Source organism: Clarias gariepinus, chromosome 17 (genome assembly GCF_024256425.1).
Source record: "Clarias gariepinus isolate MV-2021 ecotype Netherlands chromosome 17, CGAR_prim_01v2, whole genome shotgun sequence".
NCBI lineage: Eukaryota > Metazoa > Chordata > Actinopteri > Siluriformes > Clariidae > Clarias > Clarias gariepinus.
The window spans coordinates 2577501-2598017 of NC_071116.1; the positions used below are offsets into that span (position 1 = coordinate 2577501).

The 20517-nt window shown below is 41.5% G+C and overlaps 1 protein-coding gene across 7 annotated transcripts in view; it reads right to left on the reverse strand.

The window, feature by feature from the left end:
• The window catches only part of gramd1ba (GRAM domain containing 1Ba), a 57592-nt gene that overhangs the window by 22162 nt on the left and 14913 nt on the right, over window positions 1-20517 (reverse strand). The window contains exon 1 of one of the 7 annotated variants that reach the window (XM_053515846.1): window positions 11734-11771. The exons of the other annotated variants lie outside the window; for them this stretch is intronic. Coding sequence (XP_053371821.1) covers window positions 11734-11756 — 23 coding nt within the window. The 5' untranslated portion in view covers window positions 11757-11771. Of the gene's footprint in view, window positions 1-11733; window positions 11772-20517 lie in introns of those variants that run through there. 7 annotated transcript variants of the gene reach the window in all.

Here is a 20517-nt window from a genome sequence, read left to right on the forward strand (position 1 = left end):
ATATTATCTGCACTGTCTCTGTCTCTCTCTCTCTCACACACACACACACACACACACACACCCACAGTCATCAGTCAGATGAGCGCTGACCTTTCCCTCACCTTTCCTCCACCACAATCAGTGTCAGCACCAAAGGTCAGGATCTGGAACGCTCCGTCGGGTCATTTATGACACGCGTCTCTCGCAGTGGAGGGACTCGGAGCCTCGGGGCCGGGCTGACGGAGAGACGCAGCGCACTAAGATTAAACTCCATTAGAGTAATGCGAGCTTCCTGTAACGTTAGATTAGAGGATCGCCTTCCGCGCGGCTCGGTTAGCGTCGTGCGGGACGGTAGAGACGATGATGCAGCAGACGTTTGGAAAACGCGTAGCACTGCTTTAGGTCTAAAAACTCTTAATTTGAGTCGAATATTGCGGACAAAGCCAGCTAGAGTGATTTCCAGTGCCAAGGGAAACCAGCCTCGATCTTCACACTTTTTATTTATTTTTTTTCAGTTCACGTTAGGAGTTAAACAATCTCCCTCTCTGTGCATTCAGATGCTATGAATTTTCACTCATTATTGGAAAGCCGAGTCTCTGAAGGACGAAGGACAAAAGACATTGTAATGTGTGTTGATTTTATCTCCGTTACAAGCGACGTTGTTCAATTCAGATTCTTTGTTCAGATCAGATTTGTGTGTCATGACGATTCACATTCATAACTACAAGTGACTTTGATCTGATGCGTCTGTCCACTGAAACGGCACGCGTGCATACACCGATACGTCTTCGCGCGCACAGTCTGGTTAAAACACATCACGAGTTTGCATTCATTAAAAACCATGGATGGGATTTTTGCAAAAACTAAACGTGCATGTGTTCTGCTCTGGATGCCGGCGAGCCGTTAGTCGGCTGGATTTCTTAATACCCTGAAGAAGGAAGAGAGTCAGACGCCCCATGTACTTGTTTTAGCAGCTGTTGCTAGCGCTGCTATGAAATCCCTGCGCTGCCAGAAGCAACAAGTCACATGAACTCCAATCTGCCCGCTCTTACTCAACTCACATCACCACGTATCTGATACGTATCAAATCTAGGACCAAAGTGAATCCGATCCGAGCTGAAAAACATCTGATTTGTGCGTTCAGACAGCCATAGAAAATCAGATCTGTGCCAAGTTAGGGTGAAGAATATCATTAGAGTGACTTCAGGTTGGTGGTGTGAGCACAGTCCTGGTAAACTCTGGGAATGTGAATGTGAAACTGAGACCAGGAACTGGAGATAAGCAACATAAATAAAAATAAAATAAAATTAATAAATAATATAAAATAGAATTAATTTTACATTAAAACATAATAAATAAAATAGATCATTTAAAATGTAATTGAATTAAAAAAAACAATGATACTCCGTCTACTACTAAATAATAATAATAATAAGAGGAAGAATGCATGAAAATTGGCTTTTTTAAATCTTTTTCTTTTAAATCTAATTCTTTTAATCTTCTTGTGTGTTTCTTTAATGTTTCTTTAATAAGTCTTGTGTTATGAATAAGCCAAACAGCCTGTGTCCAAGTAACAAGGCTTGGAAACTGTCTAAATCTAAATAGAATAAAAATGACATTAAATGAAAAATGTAAATGACGACACGGTGGTGTGGTGGTTCGAACTGTCGCCTTGCACCTTAAGGCTCGATTTCCGTCTCTGTGTGCATGAAGTTTGCATGTTCTCCTCGTGCTTAGTGGGTTTCCTCTGGGTTCTCCGGTGTCCTCCCACAGTCCAAAGAGATGCAGGTTAGGTTAATTGGCATTCTCAAATTGCCTGTAGTGTGAGAGTGTGTGTGTGTGTGTGTGTGTGTGTGTGTGTGTGTGCCCTGCGATTTGGCACCCTGTCCAGAGTGTACCCTGTCTTGTACCCTAAGTCTCCTGGGGTAGGCTCCAGGTCCCCTCCACCCTGAATACAGAATAAAGCGGTACTGTATAGACGATGAGTGAGTGAATGAGAGTAAAAAATGTAATAAAATAAATTTATATATAAATAAAATAAAAACGAAGAAAAAAAATAATGATACTACAACATTTAGGCATTTTCAAGAAGTATTATACTACTGCTTATACTACTCCTACTGAATAATAATAATAATAATAATAATAATAATAATGAAAAATTGGCTTTTTGTCATTGAATTTTGTTTATTTTTTTTTTATTGGTCTTGTGCAATGAATGCAAATAATCTGTGACCATGTAACTAGATTAAAAAATGTGAAGAAAAGAAAAATAAATAAAATAAAATAAAATAGTTCAAGGGAAAGTCAGTTGTATGTAATGTAATGTTTTCTTCAATTCCAAATCTAATTATTTATGCAGTAAAAGTTTGCATTGTTTTTTTTTTTTTTTTATCTCTGTTTTTTTTATTGTTTTACTTTTCTAATATTTTTGTTGACTGTGTGCATCAGGTACTGTACTGTATGTATTTCAATAGACCGCACTGTTACTCTCATACTCAGACTTTAAACCTAACTGAAACCGTATTTCAGTAATTTAAAAAGATTATCTCCGTATAAAAAATAAATGCTGTTAAAAACAATGCTGTTAATATATAAATACCCTGAAATCAAAAAAACTTAGTTGCTGTGTAAGCCAGAGAAATACTCCAGCCGTGCAAGAGTCATGTTCGCTAACATTGCTGTAGGATTTTAGGATGGCACGAAGATCCAGGATATCGCCAAGCTAGTGTAACTGCCAGAGCAGCACGCCTACCGCAAACCCTCTAACAAAGTGGCACATTCTAATTACACCAGTGCGAATATTCCAAGACGACAACAGCAACAACAACAAAAATGTGTCTCCTCATCAGAAACACATGCTAATCACACCCTGAGCTCCGATGTGCTCTTTACGCCTCCCGAGCTGAACGTGGACCCTGGGGAGATGCTGCAAGACTGACGCTAATGAAGAGAGAAAAAAAAAAACCTCTAATGCTAATGCAGACGCAAAGAAACGATGAGATGAAGGGAGACGGAGAGATGCGGACAAACCTGGAAGCCATGAAGGGCTAAGCAGAAATTCTCCCTGCTTCATTCATCCAGCGAGAGGAGGATGGGGTGATGGGAGGAGGACAAGAAGGAGGAGGAGGAGGAGGAGGAGCGGTGCTGCCTCACACAAGCCTGCTTATTAATTCTGCCTCACGGCTTCATGCCTTCATGTTTTGCCGTTTTTTATCTCCATCCTCATCCAATTAGACGAATTTTGGATCTTTCTCCTTTCTCTCTCGTCTTTCGTCCTGCATCACTTCTGCTTCCCACTGCACTCATTATCAATGCTATTCATGAATGAAGCTGCTGATGTCAGCACTAGCAGTCGCCCCTGCACACAGACACCTTCACGCGCTCCATCACCTCGTGCATTCGCTCCTTCTCTCTATCGTCCAATCAGAACGATCCTTCAATATACTCACAGGTTCCTGATTCTGGTCTTAGAACATCTTGGTACACTGAAAAGTGCCGGGAACCGGGTTCTCCAGGATGAAGTCTAGGAGCCTGTGGCTTAAAGGCTTCTTTATAATGTAGACTTTCATGGATTTGTTTATGGAGTCAAAGTGTGTTCTTACGTTGTTATATAAATTGAGTGAAACACAACAATAAAGTCCACAAGAACAAGTGCGGTTTATTCAAAGTCTTCTTGCTTCCTAAAATCTTCAGGGCAAAAAAAGGGAAGTGAAAATGTGTTGAAGTGGAAGTGAAGAGGAGAGAGAAAATAAAGCCAGTATATAAATAAGCGCTCGTTCCCACAGTTCCCACAGTTCCCACGGCTGAGGTCAGATCTCTGTCATGTCATGAGGTCTCGAACGCACCACGAGCAGCTTATAGTACATTATACTGTACGTGGATACAGTGGACCTTATGGAATTAAGATGTCTAGGCATGAATTCTGGCCCTGACAGTTCCTCAACCTCAGCGACATCGCTCCATCTTCAATCCAGATATGCAATCCAGATCGTTTCTATTTCAGTCTCGCACAAACTCTTATAGTCGTCTCCACCTGCCCATGACATTTTCTAACAAATGAACTTTTCCAACATGATAAAGAAACTATCATTCTAATTTAAAGGTCCCATATCATAATAATGTTTTATACCCTAATCTTTCTTTCTTTCACTCCTTCTTCAAACGTGCTGTTTCAGTGTCTATGTAAATGAGCTACTCCTGAGCCACAACACCCAGACAACAGCAGGGCTTAACAACAAACTCAGGGGGCGGGGTCTTCCTATATGAGGTCAGACTGGGGAAAAATCTAGCTGGTTCATTTAAAGTCTGGCAAATACAAAATAAAAAAATTTTTTAGATTTTTTTTATGTTTTTATTGGACGCACACTGAAAATAGCTAAAAATGGCTAAAAAGTACATTTTGTATAATAGGTCACCTTTAACCTACTGCCACCCTGACTCACCCTTGGCCTGAATCCGCTCCCGTGAGAATGTTGGGTTTGCAACATTATATATAATCAGTTCCGTACATTATACTTGCCAGGGGTTGATACATTAACACTCATGCAGATGTTGGATGCACAGCATGTCGTCACGCAGGAATCCGGCAAATGAGAAGCCATTTTCATCCACAGTTCACTTGAAGTCAGGACCAGATTAGCTCTTCAGACTGTTACAAGGCTCACAGACAGCTTTCTTCATCCTCTTACCTGACCACTTGCTCACTCCTGCATCCTGACCACATCACATTCTGAGAAAACACTTGACCACCCTAAATGCAAACCTCACTCATCAACTATACTGCTTGCCAATCCATCGCGGGGCACACACACATACTATGGGCAATTTGGGAACGCCAATTAACCCAATCTACATGTCTTTGGACTGTGGGAAAAAACCCACCAAGCATGGGGAGAACATGCAAACTCCACGCACACGGAGATGGGAATCGAACCCGGACCCTAGAGGCGCGAGGCAACAGTGCTAACCACTATACCACCACTAATGCAGACCTATATACATTTAATATATAATCACGATACATTACTGAATGGATTTTCCCATATCTCTAGTGCCTTCTACTTGCTGTAGATCTGTATTTCGTTAGGATTAATCTCACTGAATAACATTATATTATAACATCGAAATCCAGGGTAAAGAGTTAAAAGGCAACAAGTTGAGATCATACACAATATCGTACATGATCCTGAAGCAATTAGTTTAGTTCAGAATCCTTCGTTTCAAAGTGAGCACTGGAGGTCAAAACACGAGTCTGCAAAATAATCCTGGGATAATCCCTGATCATAATCCACAGCCATGTGGGTGAGGGGAAAGGTGCAGCAGGCCAGAACTGGGATGATTGGGAAGGAAGAGGGAGAAGATTAACAATGCTTATTACCTTTAATTACCCTTCAAGACCCCCTCAGAATGGATGTACTAACAGGCCATGAACTTTATTTATTGCTAATTATTTCCTCTTACAATTAATCAGCCATTTAGGATTTTGTTCACTGCTTGGTGTGTACTCTCAAAACAAGGTTCCTCAAAAACTTATGAACCTTTAGAAAGATCTAACACAGTAGACTAATTATCCAAGCAAAGAACCCCTGAAAGAACCTTTAAACGTCCAGCAAAGATCTCCTGTGTGATTTCATGATGTATTTGGCAGAGAAACAATTCCTTGTCCAAACCCTGAGGTTCTGTCTGACTAAAAGGCAAATGTAATCATCAGGAAATTGACAAATATGGACACAGTTCTTCTGGAATCTCTCGCTTGTTAAAGGAGCAAAAAGATCGAGATTCAGGATGAGTGATGATTAGTGGAGAGATTTCAGCGGTGCCGTGTTGTTGTTGCGCGTTGTGTGAAACTGAATTGAATGAAACATCAATAAGCCAATGCAGCAAACGTCACTGTGGATTAATCGATGTGTTTCCAGGATCTGATCGGAAAATCATAGACGCGGCTTGCGTCAGTAAAGTGACGCGTCACACACAAAGATTTGCAGAGACAAGCCCGCAATACACGCTTCTGTTAGGGAGGAATTCTTAAACCCTACAACAAAGTGGTTTCCTATCAGAAAGGGTTCCCTTGCTGGAAGTTAATAAGCCGTAATTATCCAATAAACCCTTAAGGAGTCCTCGAAGTGGATTAACTGGGTTATGGTGGGTCAGGCAAGCATGCTTGAGTATATACTAATCTATGTTATGGTACAGTAGCTTATTAGCGGTTAGGTGACTTTTCACAAAATAGTATGTGGGTATTGAGACTCTATGGCATATTAGCCAATGTTTATTACATATGAGGGGTGTTCAAGTTAAACCGGGCCTTGTGATAAGCCATCTGGTGAATGAAGGCTTAAAAGCAATTGACATTAACAAAAGACTAACAGAAGAGCACAGTACGTTGATGCGCTTGTTAGCCACAGTAAAAAACATCTGAATGGTGCCAATATTTTACAGAAAGCCATAAGTGCAGAAATAATGATCCCAGCCAAGGTGGCTCAGAGCCCACTGCAGTCGTTCCCATCAACATTTAGCAAGTGGAAGGCCTGATGCTTGCGGAAGAGCCGCATCTGTCTGTGGGATCTGTACACACAATCATTCACCAACACCACTTGCACACTACAGGAACTTGGCTGGGAGTTATTGCCGCGTCCCCCGTGCAGTCCTGACCTCACTCCAAGACTTATGTTTTGGAAAAGACATTAAAGGAGTTTCTGGGAGGCCGGCGTTTAAGACGTGAAGATCATGGCTTTGGCGTACTGAGACAACTTTCTACCCTAATGGTATCCGAGCACTAGTAAAACACTGGGGTAAGTGCATTAGTGTAGCAGGAGATTATATAGAGAAATAAATTTTCACTTAAGTTTTTACTCTCATAACTGTGAAGTCCCAGTTTGACTTGAAGACCACTTATAATAAACAATCTTTTATGACAGTTATCTTTTAGTTTATTTCATTGTCTCTTTAGTGTAAAATTTTAGCATTCCACATGGGAGCCTTCCAAGCTAAATAATTGTAGCTTAGACTTTTGTTTCCCAGAACTCTGGGAACGTCCAGATCAATACATCAACTTGGAGTCACACAGTTCACAGATTCAGACGAAACCGACCCACAGAACCCACCTGAACCTGAAAGCAAACGTATCAGCAAGACCAATATTTAAATTCAGGATGAATAAAAACTGCATCATCATAACTCTCCTCTCACATCCATACTACATAACACTGTAACCAACATCCGAAACATGTAAAACACTCTGAGTCACTCTAATCTCCGTCTAAACTGGAAAAACACACAGTCATTCTAAATGAAGCCGAGCTTTATATAACCACCGAGTTAAGTGCTAGCCATGCTAGTCGAGCACTCATTACACCATGTGTATTGTAAACAAATGCTCTAATCATCGAGTGAACACAGCTAAATTTGCCAAAAAGCTGAATGGATGGATAGATAGATAGATGAAGGGAACACAGGTAGGAAGGAGGGAAGAACAGGAAGGAAGGGTAGGAGGTCACCGGCTGCTTCCTACACTGCTAACGGTGCTGCTCTCCTCCTGCGGCATGGCAAAGCTAGGCGCTAAAAATACCCACCAGCCGGCAGGAGGAAGCAAACTCACCACACACACACACACACACACACACACACACAACAAAAAAGTAGCAGTAATACTGCAGTCCTAGCAGACATTAAAAAGAAAGGAAAGAAGAGCAGAGCAGAGCAGAGGAGGGATGTGGAAGGCTTTCAGTGTCACAGGTTATGCTAGGTCAGGCTAGCCTTTACTATTTACTAGGTTATGCTACACCACGCTACATCAACCAACGCTAAAATAAAATATGACCGGGTATGCTAGGTTTGGTCACTTATCATTATGACAAGAAAAGGATATAGGTTATGCTAGTTTATGTCCTGACAGATTATGCTAGGTGATACTGGGTTAAGTTAGTTTTTCTAGCAAAATATGCTAGCTTAGTCAAGGTTTTATTATAGAGCGCTAAATGATGCTGGGTTAAAAAATTATTATGATGCATTAGATATAAAAGCTTAGAAAAAATTTATCTTTGCTAGGCTTTGTGACAAAAACGTGACGGTGTTCTTTTACGCTTTAAGTTATTACAGATAGTTTTTTTTTATAGACTTTTATGCTTGGTTAATTTATGTTACAATAAGATATGAGATATTTTTATAACAAGATATGATTAAGTGTTACTTTATGCTAGTTTTTTATGATCAGGTTAAAACAGGTTGGTTAAATTTACATTAAAAACCAAATTAGAACAAATTATAGGATAAATTGTTATAAATTGTATTTTAATGGCAGATTAAAATAAGCTTCACGTGTTATAATAAATGAGAACAATTCTTACAATTTATGGCTGACTACGTGGTTAAAGTATTTCAAATTAGGCTACATTTTACGAGAGGTCATGCTAGGTTACACCAGATTATTACAGTATGTCAGGTTATGACAAACAGTTTTGATCTTTAAGCAGGTTGAGTCCATCCTGTTACTGTATGTCACATTACGTACCAGTTACCAGTTACGGTAGGTGATGCTAGCCTATTCCAAAGTAAATCAGGTGAAGCTGAGCTGTGTCAGGTTATATTTGGTTATGCTACGTTATGTCAGGTTGTAACGATCAGCTACATTTGGATCAACTGAAGGTACACATATTGAGAGATCTTTCTCAATTCACAAACACGTAAATAAATCAAACGTGTATACAAAAAAAGAAGTAAAGTGAACAAAAAAGGTGCACCACAACCAAACCAAGAAGCAAGCAATATTTACAAAATATATATACAATAATCTGTGTGTGTATGTGTGTGAGAGTGAGTGAGTAGATAAATATACAGAGTCCGGCTTATTGTTCGTGTGTATGGGGAGAGATGGCTCGGTCTCACCGGGGTTAATGCAACCCGGGGAGCTGGCGACGGAGGGTGAGAAGTCCTGGGAATATGTCCAGTCGAAGATAATTCTTTTAATTCTTCGCACGAATGTGATCCTCGGGAGTCTCTCCTTTCTCTCGTCCACAGTAAATAACAACACCAGCGCCGGTTCACCATAACTACTCCTCCGCTCTGTTTTCCCGGCGTCCTTTTAAACTAGGTCAGGTGACCTCTTGCATCACCTCTGTCTTCTTGCGACCGGAAAGTGTCTTGCGAGCGGGGAGGCAGGCAACCAAAACGCAGTAAAAGGGACAAACAACTGAATCGGTTCTTTTTTGCAAAGGCACAACTGTTTTTAATCAATCAGCCTAATCATTTATGCCTATACTGTAATATATAAAAAAAACTTATGTGGCCGCACTACATAGTTCCCCCTTCCCAGCTTCCGGCATCAGGGGAGAGCATCCGTAATAGCGCTTCAAATTTACCACATAAAAACCATGGTGCTTTTCATGGGGTGCCCCAAGACATAGTGGAATTTATTGACCCTGTTTAATTTTTTATATCTGCTGGTCCCTCCCACTTGGGCGCTAGCTAAGCAGATAACTTTTGCCTGGATGGAGGAGTGTGAGTGCAGCTTATGCCAAACCAGTTCGCCCGGCTAAAAGTGCGCATTTTTCCTCCGGGTATTATTGTATCTGGCTTATATTGTTAAGGATGCGGCTGAGCAGCTCCTCTTCTGAGATGTCAGGCTTCCACTTCAGGCAAAGGGCCCTGTAGTCATAGGCAAAGTTTCTCAGGCATTGTCCCGGCTGTTGTACCAGTGACCTTCATTTATCCTCTACTTCAGTAAGGTAGTCTTCTGTACGAAATGCAGCCATGAACGCCTCTCTGAAAGACTCTCAATCTTTTACCTTGGACTTTTCTGCCTTCTACCAGCTCAGAGCGGGCCCTCGAAGTACTGCGCTGAGGGTTCCGACCAGCTCCATGCTCAAGTGGCCTGATCTCCAGATAATTCCCACACTGCTCAATGAAGTGTAGCATGTCTTCTGTCTCAGAGGAGCCTCCAAACGAGGAGAACTTTAGGTGGATAGGTGAGCGAGCATCGAAAGAGGAAGCGTTCGACATAACTGTGGGGGAAGGCAGATGAAATAAGGGGCGTTGTAACTGATGGAGGGATGTCATGGGTCACGTTGCTTACTAGGCGTGTTACGTCTAGCCGCAGAGCTGCGTCTGGAGTCTTGGGTGATTGCAGCGCAGAAAGGTGCGATGACGCCGGGGTACAGGCCTATAGTCTGTGGAGAGTGGGCTGCTAGTGAGATGTAGCTTCTTCAACTGAGTCTCCCACATCGCATATCTCCGTAAAAAAAAGGTAACCGCCTTCTCCAGCTTCTCTAAGGCCTCCTGAAAGTAGCTCTCCAGCTCTGCCTAAAAAGCATCCACGGCCTGCTGAAAACTGGTTTCCCTGTTTATGGTGAACCTAATACCGATGTTATCTTGGCCGAGGGATTACGACGGGTTACATAAGAGCCTACCGTAAAGTCTACCGCATCTTGTACATATCCCTGTGCCTCTAGGGCGGCCATATTGATCTGAACGTCCCTTTCCATTTCGCTTTGCGAACAACCCCGAAACAATTTAAAAAAGATCCTACACCTACACCCTACACGGGGCACCAATATGTAACGATCAGATAACTTAATATTAAATGAAGTTACACTAATTAGAGGTCTTTTATCTCTGTGATGGGGTTGCGGTAAAATCAGATGAGCAAAACAGATGAACACGCAATTAATTAAACCAACCGAAAGTGTATTATACAAAAAGAACAACAAATAAAGTTAACTAAAGGTGCACCAAAAAACAGAAAAACAAACAATATTTACAAAATATTGTATATACAGTAATAAGTGTGTGTACAGTATGTGTGTGAGCGTGAGTGAGTGGACAAATGTCCAGAGACACAGTACAAGGGACAAACAACCGAACAAGTTATTTTTTGCAAAGGCACATCTGTTTTTAAACAATCACCCTAATTATTTATGCCTATACAAATATATAAAAAAAATGTCTAGGTATGTCAGGTTATGCTACTGTATGTTATGTCAGATTATGCCAAGCTATTACAGGTTGTGACAGGTTATGCTATGTTATGACAGGTTATGCTGAACTATCACACTTAGTGACAGGTTATGCTATGCCAGGTTATTTTACATCATGTCTGGTTATGCTGTGCTAGCACAGGTTGTGACAGGTTATGCTGCTTTGTTGAGCTATCTCACGATAGATAATAGTACAGGTGGTTCTATGTTATGTCGAGATATCAGGTTATGACAGGTTATGCATCGTTATGTCAGGTTATGCTGGGCAATAACAGGTAATCACATGTTATGTCTCATTATTCTGAGATATATCATGCTATGAAAGGTTATTCTACCTCATGTCAGGTTATGCTGAGCTATCACAGGTCATGTTTGGTTATGCTAGGATATTAGGTTATGCTGAGCTATCTTAGGTTATGACAGGCTATGCTACCGTACATTATGCCAGGTTATGTTGAGCTATGTAAGGTTTTGACAAGTTATGCTAGGTTATGTCGGGTTATGCTGAGCTATGTTAGTTTATGATAAATGTTTTTTCATGCCAAAGGTTCTTTTTTTGCCAGTAATTCTAGATCATGCTAGGTTATAACTGGTTATGGCAGGTTATAACAGATTATGACAGGTTATAACAGGTAAGGCCACAGGACATGCCATAGACTGAGCAAGTTTTGCTGTTGTACGACTAGCATTGCCAGGTTATGGTTAGTAATCGTCAGCCATGCCAGGAGATGAAAGGTCATGCTAGGTAATGCCAGGTTATGTCCAGGTGAATGCGTCTTACCAGGCGAGTTTGAAGCCTTTCATTAGTGCAGTGAGCTATGTCCTAAATCCGCGGCATCGTATCTCCTTTCGGCTCGCTCGTCCTCGCTCCGGAGCGAGGGAGCCTGGGATTAACGCGCCCCCTACTAGCGCATCACTCACTCCTTATAACCTCCAGGAGTGTGTGCTCATGCACACACACATGCACACGCGCACCGACACATGCACGCACGCACGCACGCGCACACACACATGCACACACTCGCCAAAACGCAGCCTCCTGCACACACTTCGTCCTACTGCAGATAAAAGCCTGAGCTGATCTCGCCGGTCTCTGATGGTGACTGAGCATGCTCGGTCTGACAGAAGCCCCTCCTCCTTCTGTTCTGCACAGTCTGCTGGGTAGCCAATCACACGAATCAGGTTCTCTCTCTCTTTCTCACATTCTGTTTCTCTGTCCATACAATCGCTTTTCTCATTCCTTTCCTTTCTTCTCTCTCTCTCTCTCTCTAGTGCAGCAGAGTCTCTAAGCCTATTCGTGATCATTGAGAAAACTGCCTGATAGAGGACCACTGTGTGTGTGTGTGTGTGTGTGTGTCTGTGTGTGTGTGTGTGTGTGTGCGTGAGTGTATGTCTGTGTGTGTGTGTGTGTCATAGCAAATTCAATCAGGCCAACAGCTGGCCCTCTAATCCTTTAAAGCAGGATAATCAGTGCACTCGGGAAACACATCTACGTTCCTGTGTGTGTGTGTGTGTGTGTGTGTGTGTGTGTGTGTGTTGGTGTCTGTCTGCGTGCGTCCTGATGTTCTAACCCAAGAGAGCACCGACATACAGTGCATGTGCTGAGTCACTGTCCCTGCTGCAGCCACACACACGCCCCACACACTCTGCAACACACACTCAGGGAAAGCGAGAACCTCAATGCTCAGGATTTGATTATTTATTTATTTATTATTTATTTATTTTTATTAGCTCATTTGCATATTTTACCTTACTGTAATATCACAATGCCAGAATGATTAAGAAAAAAAAAATCACACACACACACACACACACACACACACATTTACATGTTTTGTAGCAACAGTCTGCTGTGGTGCTGAATGGACAGCTCCATCATTGATTCTCTCTCTTTTTCTCTCTCTCTTCTCCACATCTTACTTTTTTCTCTATTTATTTTACACTTTATTTATCATTTATTTCTTTTCTTTTCATCTGGTCCTTAAAACTAGTTATTTTCCTCACTTTCTCACTTACGTCATGGCAGCCAGAAACAGACGTTTGTTCTTTATCAGCCACACTTCTTTTCTTTACCTTGACCCTAACAAGCCACACACACACACACACACACACACACACACACCGCGTCACGTTTCAGAGAAAGTGCAAAGCGCACACTCTTCACCAAGACCTTGGAGCTGGGGTCTGTGAATGAGCTCGTCCTAAACATACGAAAGCTGTGAGTTCAATAGCAGCCTGCACGTCTTTCAGAGTAAATCAATCAACACCTTCTGACCAATCAGAATCCAGGATTCGGCAGCACTGTGGTGGAAATTCCTCACTCTCCTCCTGATCTTCTGCTTCTTTCCACTCTTTCACTCTAACCAACTCTGTCAAGAACCGTCTGAAGAACCTGTGAGAAACTTTTATCACCCAAGTGAATATCCAGCGAGCTAATTATCTAAGTAATTATAGAACGTGACAGACAGCATGAGATGAAAATTAGTCGAGATGTGTGGCCTGGATTTACACACACACGTGCACACACATACACACACACACACACACACACACACACACACAGTAGCTTTAGAGGTCACTTACTGAGGCTTCATGATGGAGGACAGAGGAAAAACAGATGTGTGTGTGAGAGGACGCGTGGCTTGGAATATGTGTGTGTGTGTGTGTGTGTTTGAGATGGTGCAGGATCAGATAGGGCTCTTAGATAACGTCAGTCTGAAGCTTTACAGTGAATCATCTGCCATGTAACTAGAGACTGCTGCAGCTCTCTCTCACACACACACACACACACACACACACACACACACACACACACTATCTTCTGTTTTCACTCTCTCTGTCTCTATTTCTCCTGCAGCCATCACCTTGTTCTTTCATGCTCATGTGGGACACTCTCTCTCTCTCTCTCTCTCTCTCTCTCACTCTTACGCGCTCTCTCTTGATGTGGGTTTAGGGTCGTTGTTCTGGTTCTGATGAAGAATTCTGAGGTAGGCCTCAGCCTGTATCCAACATGATTCCATCCAGTTCCACTGGGAGGAAAAACAGCTTTAAGACATGATGCTACCACCACCATGTTTAACAGCCGCTACAGTGTTCTCGAGGTTGAACACTTTACTCCTCCAAACATACCTCTGGTTCAGAAGGCTTTAACCGTGTCCATGTGCTCAGCTGTAAACAATAGTCCAGCTTGAAGGTGTGGGTTTTGGAGCAGGAGCTTCCTTATTTCTGGCCGCAGTGACTATAGTAAGTGACACTGGTGTTCCAGCCACTTCTAGTTCATTCATCTGTTTGCAGAGAAGCTACTGGCTGGAGTCTCTTATCATCATCACTAACAGGAAGGTGAGAAGCCCGGGGTTCAACATATTAAAAAAAGACTATTTTCGAGACTTTTAGGATCTCCATCAGGTGTGAAATGTGAAAAAAAGCTAAAAGTGGATTGGAGATGTGAGTGTGTATGAGAGAGAGAAAGAAAGAGAGAACCTCATCAACCATGCGTTAGTCACGTCGTTCAGGTGAACTATAAGAGTGCAGAGTGAGCAGTTTTCACGCAGCACGTGGAGGAAGACTGGAGTAATGCTGATGAGTAGAAAGATCTTCTTACAGTACATCTGCGGTTTCTCTCTCTCTCTCTCTCTCTCTCTCACACACACACACACACACACACACAGAGGACCATATTACTTTGACCCCTGAATCATGTTTGTCTTGGAAATAGGAAAGCTCATGTTATTTAAAGGCGAGGTTAAGGAGTTGCTCTTATTTATGACTGAATCTGAATCTTAGCAGCACCTGGTGGTTAAACCAGGAACTGCTTTTTTTTTTTTGGACTTTCTGCCTCCAAACCTGCGGCAGATGTTTTGCGACAAAGACAAGGTATTTTAAATAAATTACAAACTGGGGTTTTTTTCGCACATGTACAAGCATTCTACCGACAATCAGCGTCTCCTCGTACAGTACATGCAAATCTCTAATTTTTAGAGTTTTTTTTTAGATCGTACCGAATGAAATAGCCAACAATTAGCACTGTGGTAGAACTCAGGAACGTGTGAGATATTTAAAAATCTTCAATCAAGTGCATTTTTCAGTTAAACTACTCATGCGGGCCTGCAACCCTGGATAAAGTCGTCCAGCACCTGCATGACTTATTTATCACAGATCTCGGCTTCTTCGAGCTTCACCTACGCAGCTCTAGTGTCGGATTCGTCTCTGCATCTCCGATGTGCACAAAGTGCACCGCGGGGTCGTGGTTTGTTCATTCAGCATTAGCACCGAGAAGAACTGAGGACAACGTAATAGTGCGCATATACAGTACTGTATAAATATAAAACAACAAAAAGGAAAAGTTGCAAGCAATCACACACTCTGTGTTGCGGCGTTATAGGAAAAGAATGACAACAACAGCGGTGAAGAGTTGTTGGTGCACTGAGTACAATATTTTACTGTTTATCCTGTTCCAACCTCTTACAGTATAACTGCAACAAAATGCTAAAACTGGAGACTCCTTCCATAAATGAAACCGATTTCTTGAACCGAATGAACTGTTACTATAGAAACAAGAATGGTTCTGAATCAAAACCACGCAGAGCATGTTTATGTCCATGCACTGGCATAAAACTCTCACGGTCTTCACAGATACAGCACTGTGTTTATGCACGAGATGAAGAATTCCAACCAATTTTCCAACCACGATTGAAGAACTAGAAAGATGAAGCGAAGTCGAGTGTGAGACGAGCATGAGACGAGCATGAGACGAGTGTACTCACATCCTCCTGCGGAAGTGCAGTCTCCTCCTGAGCGTAGAGACTCGTGGGTGACAGCGCAACCTGACGGGCGAGACGCACAGGAGCCCGCCCAGAGCCCGGCTCTGCACCATGATGCCCAAGTCAACAAACAAAACCCCCCGAGCTCCTCATCACCCTAAACTCCCCCCTCTCTCTTTCTCCCTCACTCTCTCTCGTTCCCTCTCACACTTTATCTCTCCCTCTCTGACCCAGTTCCTCTAGCTTTGGCGAGCTCATCTCTCCACCTGCGCTCAGGCTGCTGTCAGCGATAATGAGCCACACATGCAGAGAGCTGCAGAAACAGGAAGCGCACAATGCATGATGGATGAGGGAGTGTGTGTGGACAGAGCCTGCTACAGTGTGTTAAAGTTGATTACAGATGTACAATGTGGTGCAGATGTGGAGTGTGTAACAGTGATACAGTGTCTTACAAACAGTATGCTATACTGAAGGATTTGTGTGTGCAGAGACCCACACTGTACCTCTCTTACACACTGTACCTCTGTTACACACTGTACCGCTGTTACACACTGTATATACAGTACAAAACAAGACTATAACACACTAGCCCAATGTATGACTGCAACACACTGTGTCTTATCAGTCTTATCATTTTGATTCATACGCGTTCACATCTCATACAAACTTAACTAATTCTTTTAATTGTGTCAAATATTAATTGTTAAAAGCGCAATACAAATAAAACTGAATTGAATTAAATCTGTACCCAGGGCAGGGGTGGCTCAAAGGTCAAGGTGTTCGGTACCCCAGCACCGCCCCGCTGCCCCCTGTAGGGCCCTTGAGCGAGGCCCTTAACCCTCAACTGCTCAGATGCATAATAAGATAAAATGGGAGTCGCTCTGTACTGTATAAGGGCGCCGGCCAAATGCTGTAAATGTCACTAAAGTATAACACACTAACTTCAACACATAGTACTGAACCTCTGTAACACACTGGGACTGTGCAATCACACCTGTAATACACTGTAACACACTAACGCTGTAACATAACTGTACCCATCTACAGTGTACCTACATAACACACTCCACAACTGTTATAACATACTGTACCTTTGTAACACTGAACTATAACACTATACTCCAGTCATACACTAACACACTGTACCTCAATAAGTCAGGTGACGGGTGAAACACACCAGAACATACGACACTTCTGCACCGCACTGATCCTCTGTAATGCACTGTGTTAATGTAACCCACTGTAAATCTAACACACTGTAACACACTACACCTATAACACACTGTAACACACTGTAACACACTACACCTATAACACACTGTAACACACTACACCTATAACACACTGTAACACACTACACCTATAACACACTGTAACACACGACACAAATAACACACTGTAACACACGACACAAATAACACACTGTAACACACGACACAAATAACGAACAGTAACACACGACACAAATAACACACTGTAACACACTACACAAATAACGAACTGTAACACACGACACAAATAACACACTGTAACACACGACACAAATAACGAACTGTAACACACGACACAAATAACACACTGTAACACACGACACAAATAACGAACTGTAACACACGACACAAATAACACACTGTAACACACTACACAAATAACACACTGTAACACACGACACAAATAACGAACTGTAACACACGACACAAATAACACACTGTAACACACTACACAAATAACACACTGTAACACACGACACAAATAACGAACTGTAACACACGACACAAATAACACACTGTAACACACTACACAAATAACACACTGTAACACACTACACAAATAACACACTAACACACGACACAAATAACCCACTGTAACACACTGTAACACACTACACAAATAACACACTGTAAGACACTATACCACACTGTAACACACTGTAACACACTACACAAATAACACACTGTAACACACAACACAAATAACACACTGTAACACACTACACAAATAACACACTGTAACACACTACACCACACTGTAACACATTGTAACACACTACACAAATAACACACTGTAACACACTACACAAATAACACACTGTAACACACGACACAAATAACACATTGTAACACACTAACACACGACACAAATAACACACTAACACACGACACAAATAACACACTGTAACACACTGTAACACACTACACAAATAACACACTAACACACGACACAAATAACACACTGTAACACACTGTAACACACTACACAAATAACACACTAACACACGACACAAATAACACACTGTAACACACGACACAAATAACGAACTGTAACACACTACACAAATAACACACTGTAACACACTACACAAATAACACACTGTAACACACGACACAAATAACACACTGTAACACACTACACCACACTGTAACACACGACACAAATAACGAACTGTAACACACGACACAAATAACGAACTGTAACACACGACACAAATAACACACTGTAACACACTACACAAATAACACACTGTAACACACGACACAAATAACGAACTGTAACACACTACACAAATAACACACTAACACACGACACAAATAACCCACTGTAACACACTGTAACACACTACACAAATAACACACTGTAACACACTACACCACACTGTAACACACTGTAACACACTACACAAATAACACACTGTAACACACTACACAAATAACACACTGTAACACACTACACAAATAACACACTGTAACACACTACACCACACTGTAACACATTGTAACACACTACACAAATAACACACTGTAACACACTACACAAATAACACACTGTAACACACGACACAAATAACACATTGTAACACACTAACACACGACACAAATAACACACTAATACACGACACAAATAACACACTGTAACACACTGTAACACACTACACAAATAACACACTAACACACGACACAAATAACACACTGTAACACACTACACAAATAACACACTAACACACGACACAAATAACACACTGTAACACACGACACAAATAACGAACTGTAACACACTACACAAATAACACACTGTAACACACTACACAAATAACACACTAATACACGACACAAATAACACACTGTAACACACTGTAACACACTACACAAATAACACACTAACACACGACACAAATAACACACTGTAACACACTGTAACACACTACACAAATAACACACTAACACACGACACAAATAACACACTGTAACACACGACACAAATAACACACTGTAACACACGACACAAATAACACACTGTAACACACGACACAAATAACACACTGTAACACACGACACAAATAACGAACTGTAACACACGACACAAATAACACACTGTAACACACGACACAAATAACGAACTGTAACACACGACACAAATAACGAACTGTAACACACGACACAAATAACGAACTGTAACACACTACACAAATAACACACTGTAACACACGACACAAATAACACACTGTAACACACGACACAAATAACACACTGTAACACACTACACAAATAACACACTGTAACACACGACACAAATAACACACTGTAACACACGACACAAATAACGAACTGTAACACACGACACAAATAACGAACTGTAACACACGACACAAATAACACACTGTAACACACGACACAAATAACACACTAACGCACGACACAAATAACGAACTGTAACACACTACACAAATAACACACTGTAACACACTGTAACACACTACACAAATAACACACTAATACACGACACAAATAACACACTGTAACACACGACACAAATAACGAACTGTAACACACGACACAAATAACGAACTGTAACACACTACACAAATAACACACTGTAACACACGACACAAATAACACACTGTAACACACGACACAAATAACACACTGTAACACACTACACAAATAACACACTGTAACACACTACACAAATAACACACTGTAACACACAACACAAATAACACACTGTAACACACGACACAAATAACACACTGTAACACACGACACAAATAACACACTGTAACACACGACACAAATAACACACTGTAACACACGACACAAATAACACACTGTAACACACGACACAAATAACGAACTGTAACACACTACACAAATAACACACCTTAACACACAACACAAATAACACACTGTAACACACTGTAACACACTACACAAATAACACACTAACACACAACACAAATAACACACTGTAACACACTACACAAATAACACACTGTAACACACAACACAAATAACACACTGTAACACACTACACAAATAACACACTGTAACACACTGTAACACACTACACAAATAACACACTGTAACACACTACACAAATAACACACTGTAACACACAACACAAATAACACACTGTAACACACTACACAAATAACACACTAACACACGACACAAATAACACACTAACACACGACACAAATAACACACTGTAACACACTACACCACACTGTAACACACTATACCACACTGTAACACACTACACCACACTGTAACACACTATACCACACTGTAACACACTACACCACACTGTAACACACTGTAACACACTACACAAATAACGAACTGTAACACACTGTAACACATGACACAAATAACACACTGTAACACACTACACCACACTGTGACACACTGTAACACACGACACAAATAACACACTGTAACACACTACACCACACTGTAACACACTGTAACACACGACACAAATAACACACTGTAACACACTACACCACACTGTGACACACAACACAAATA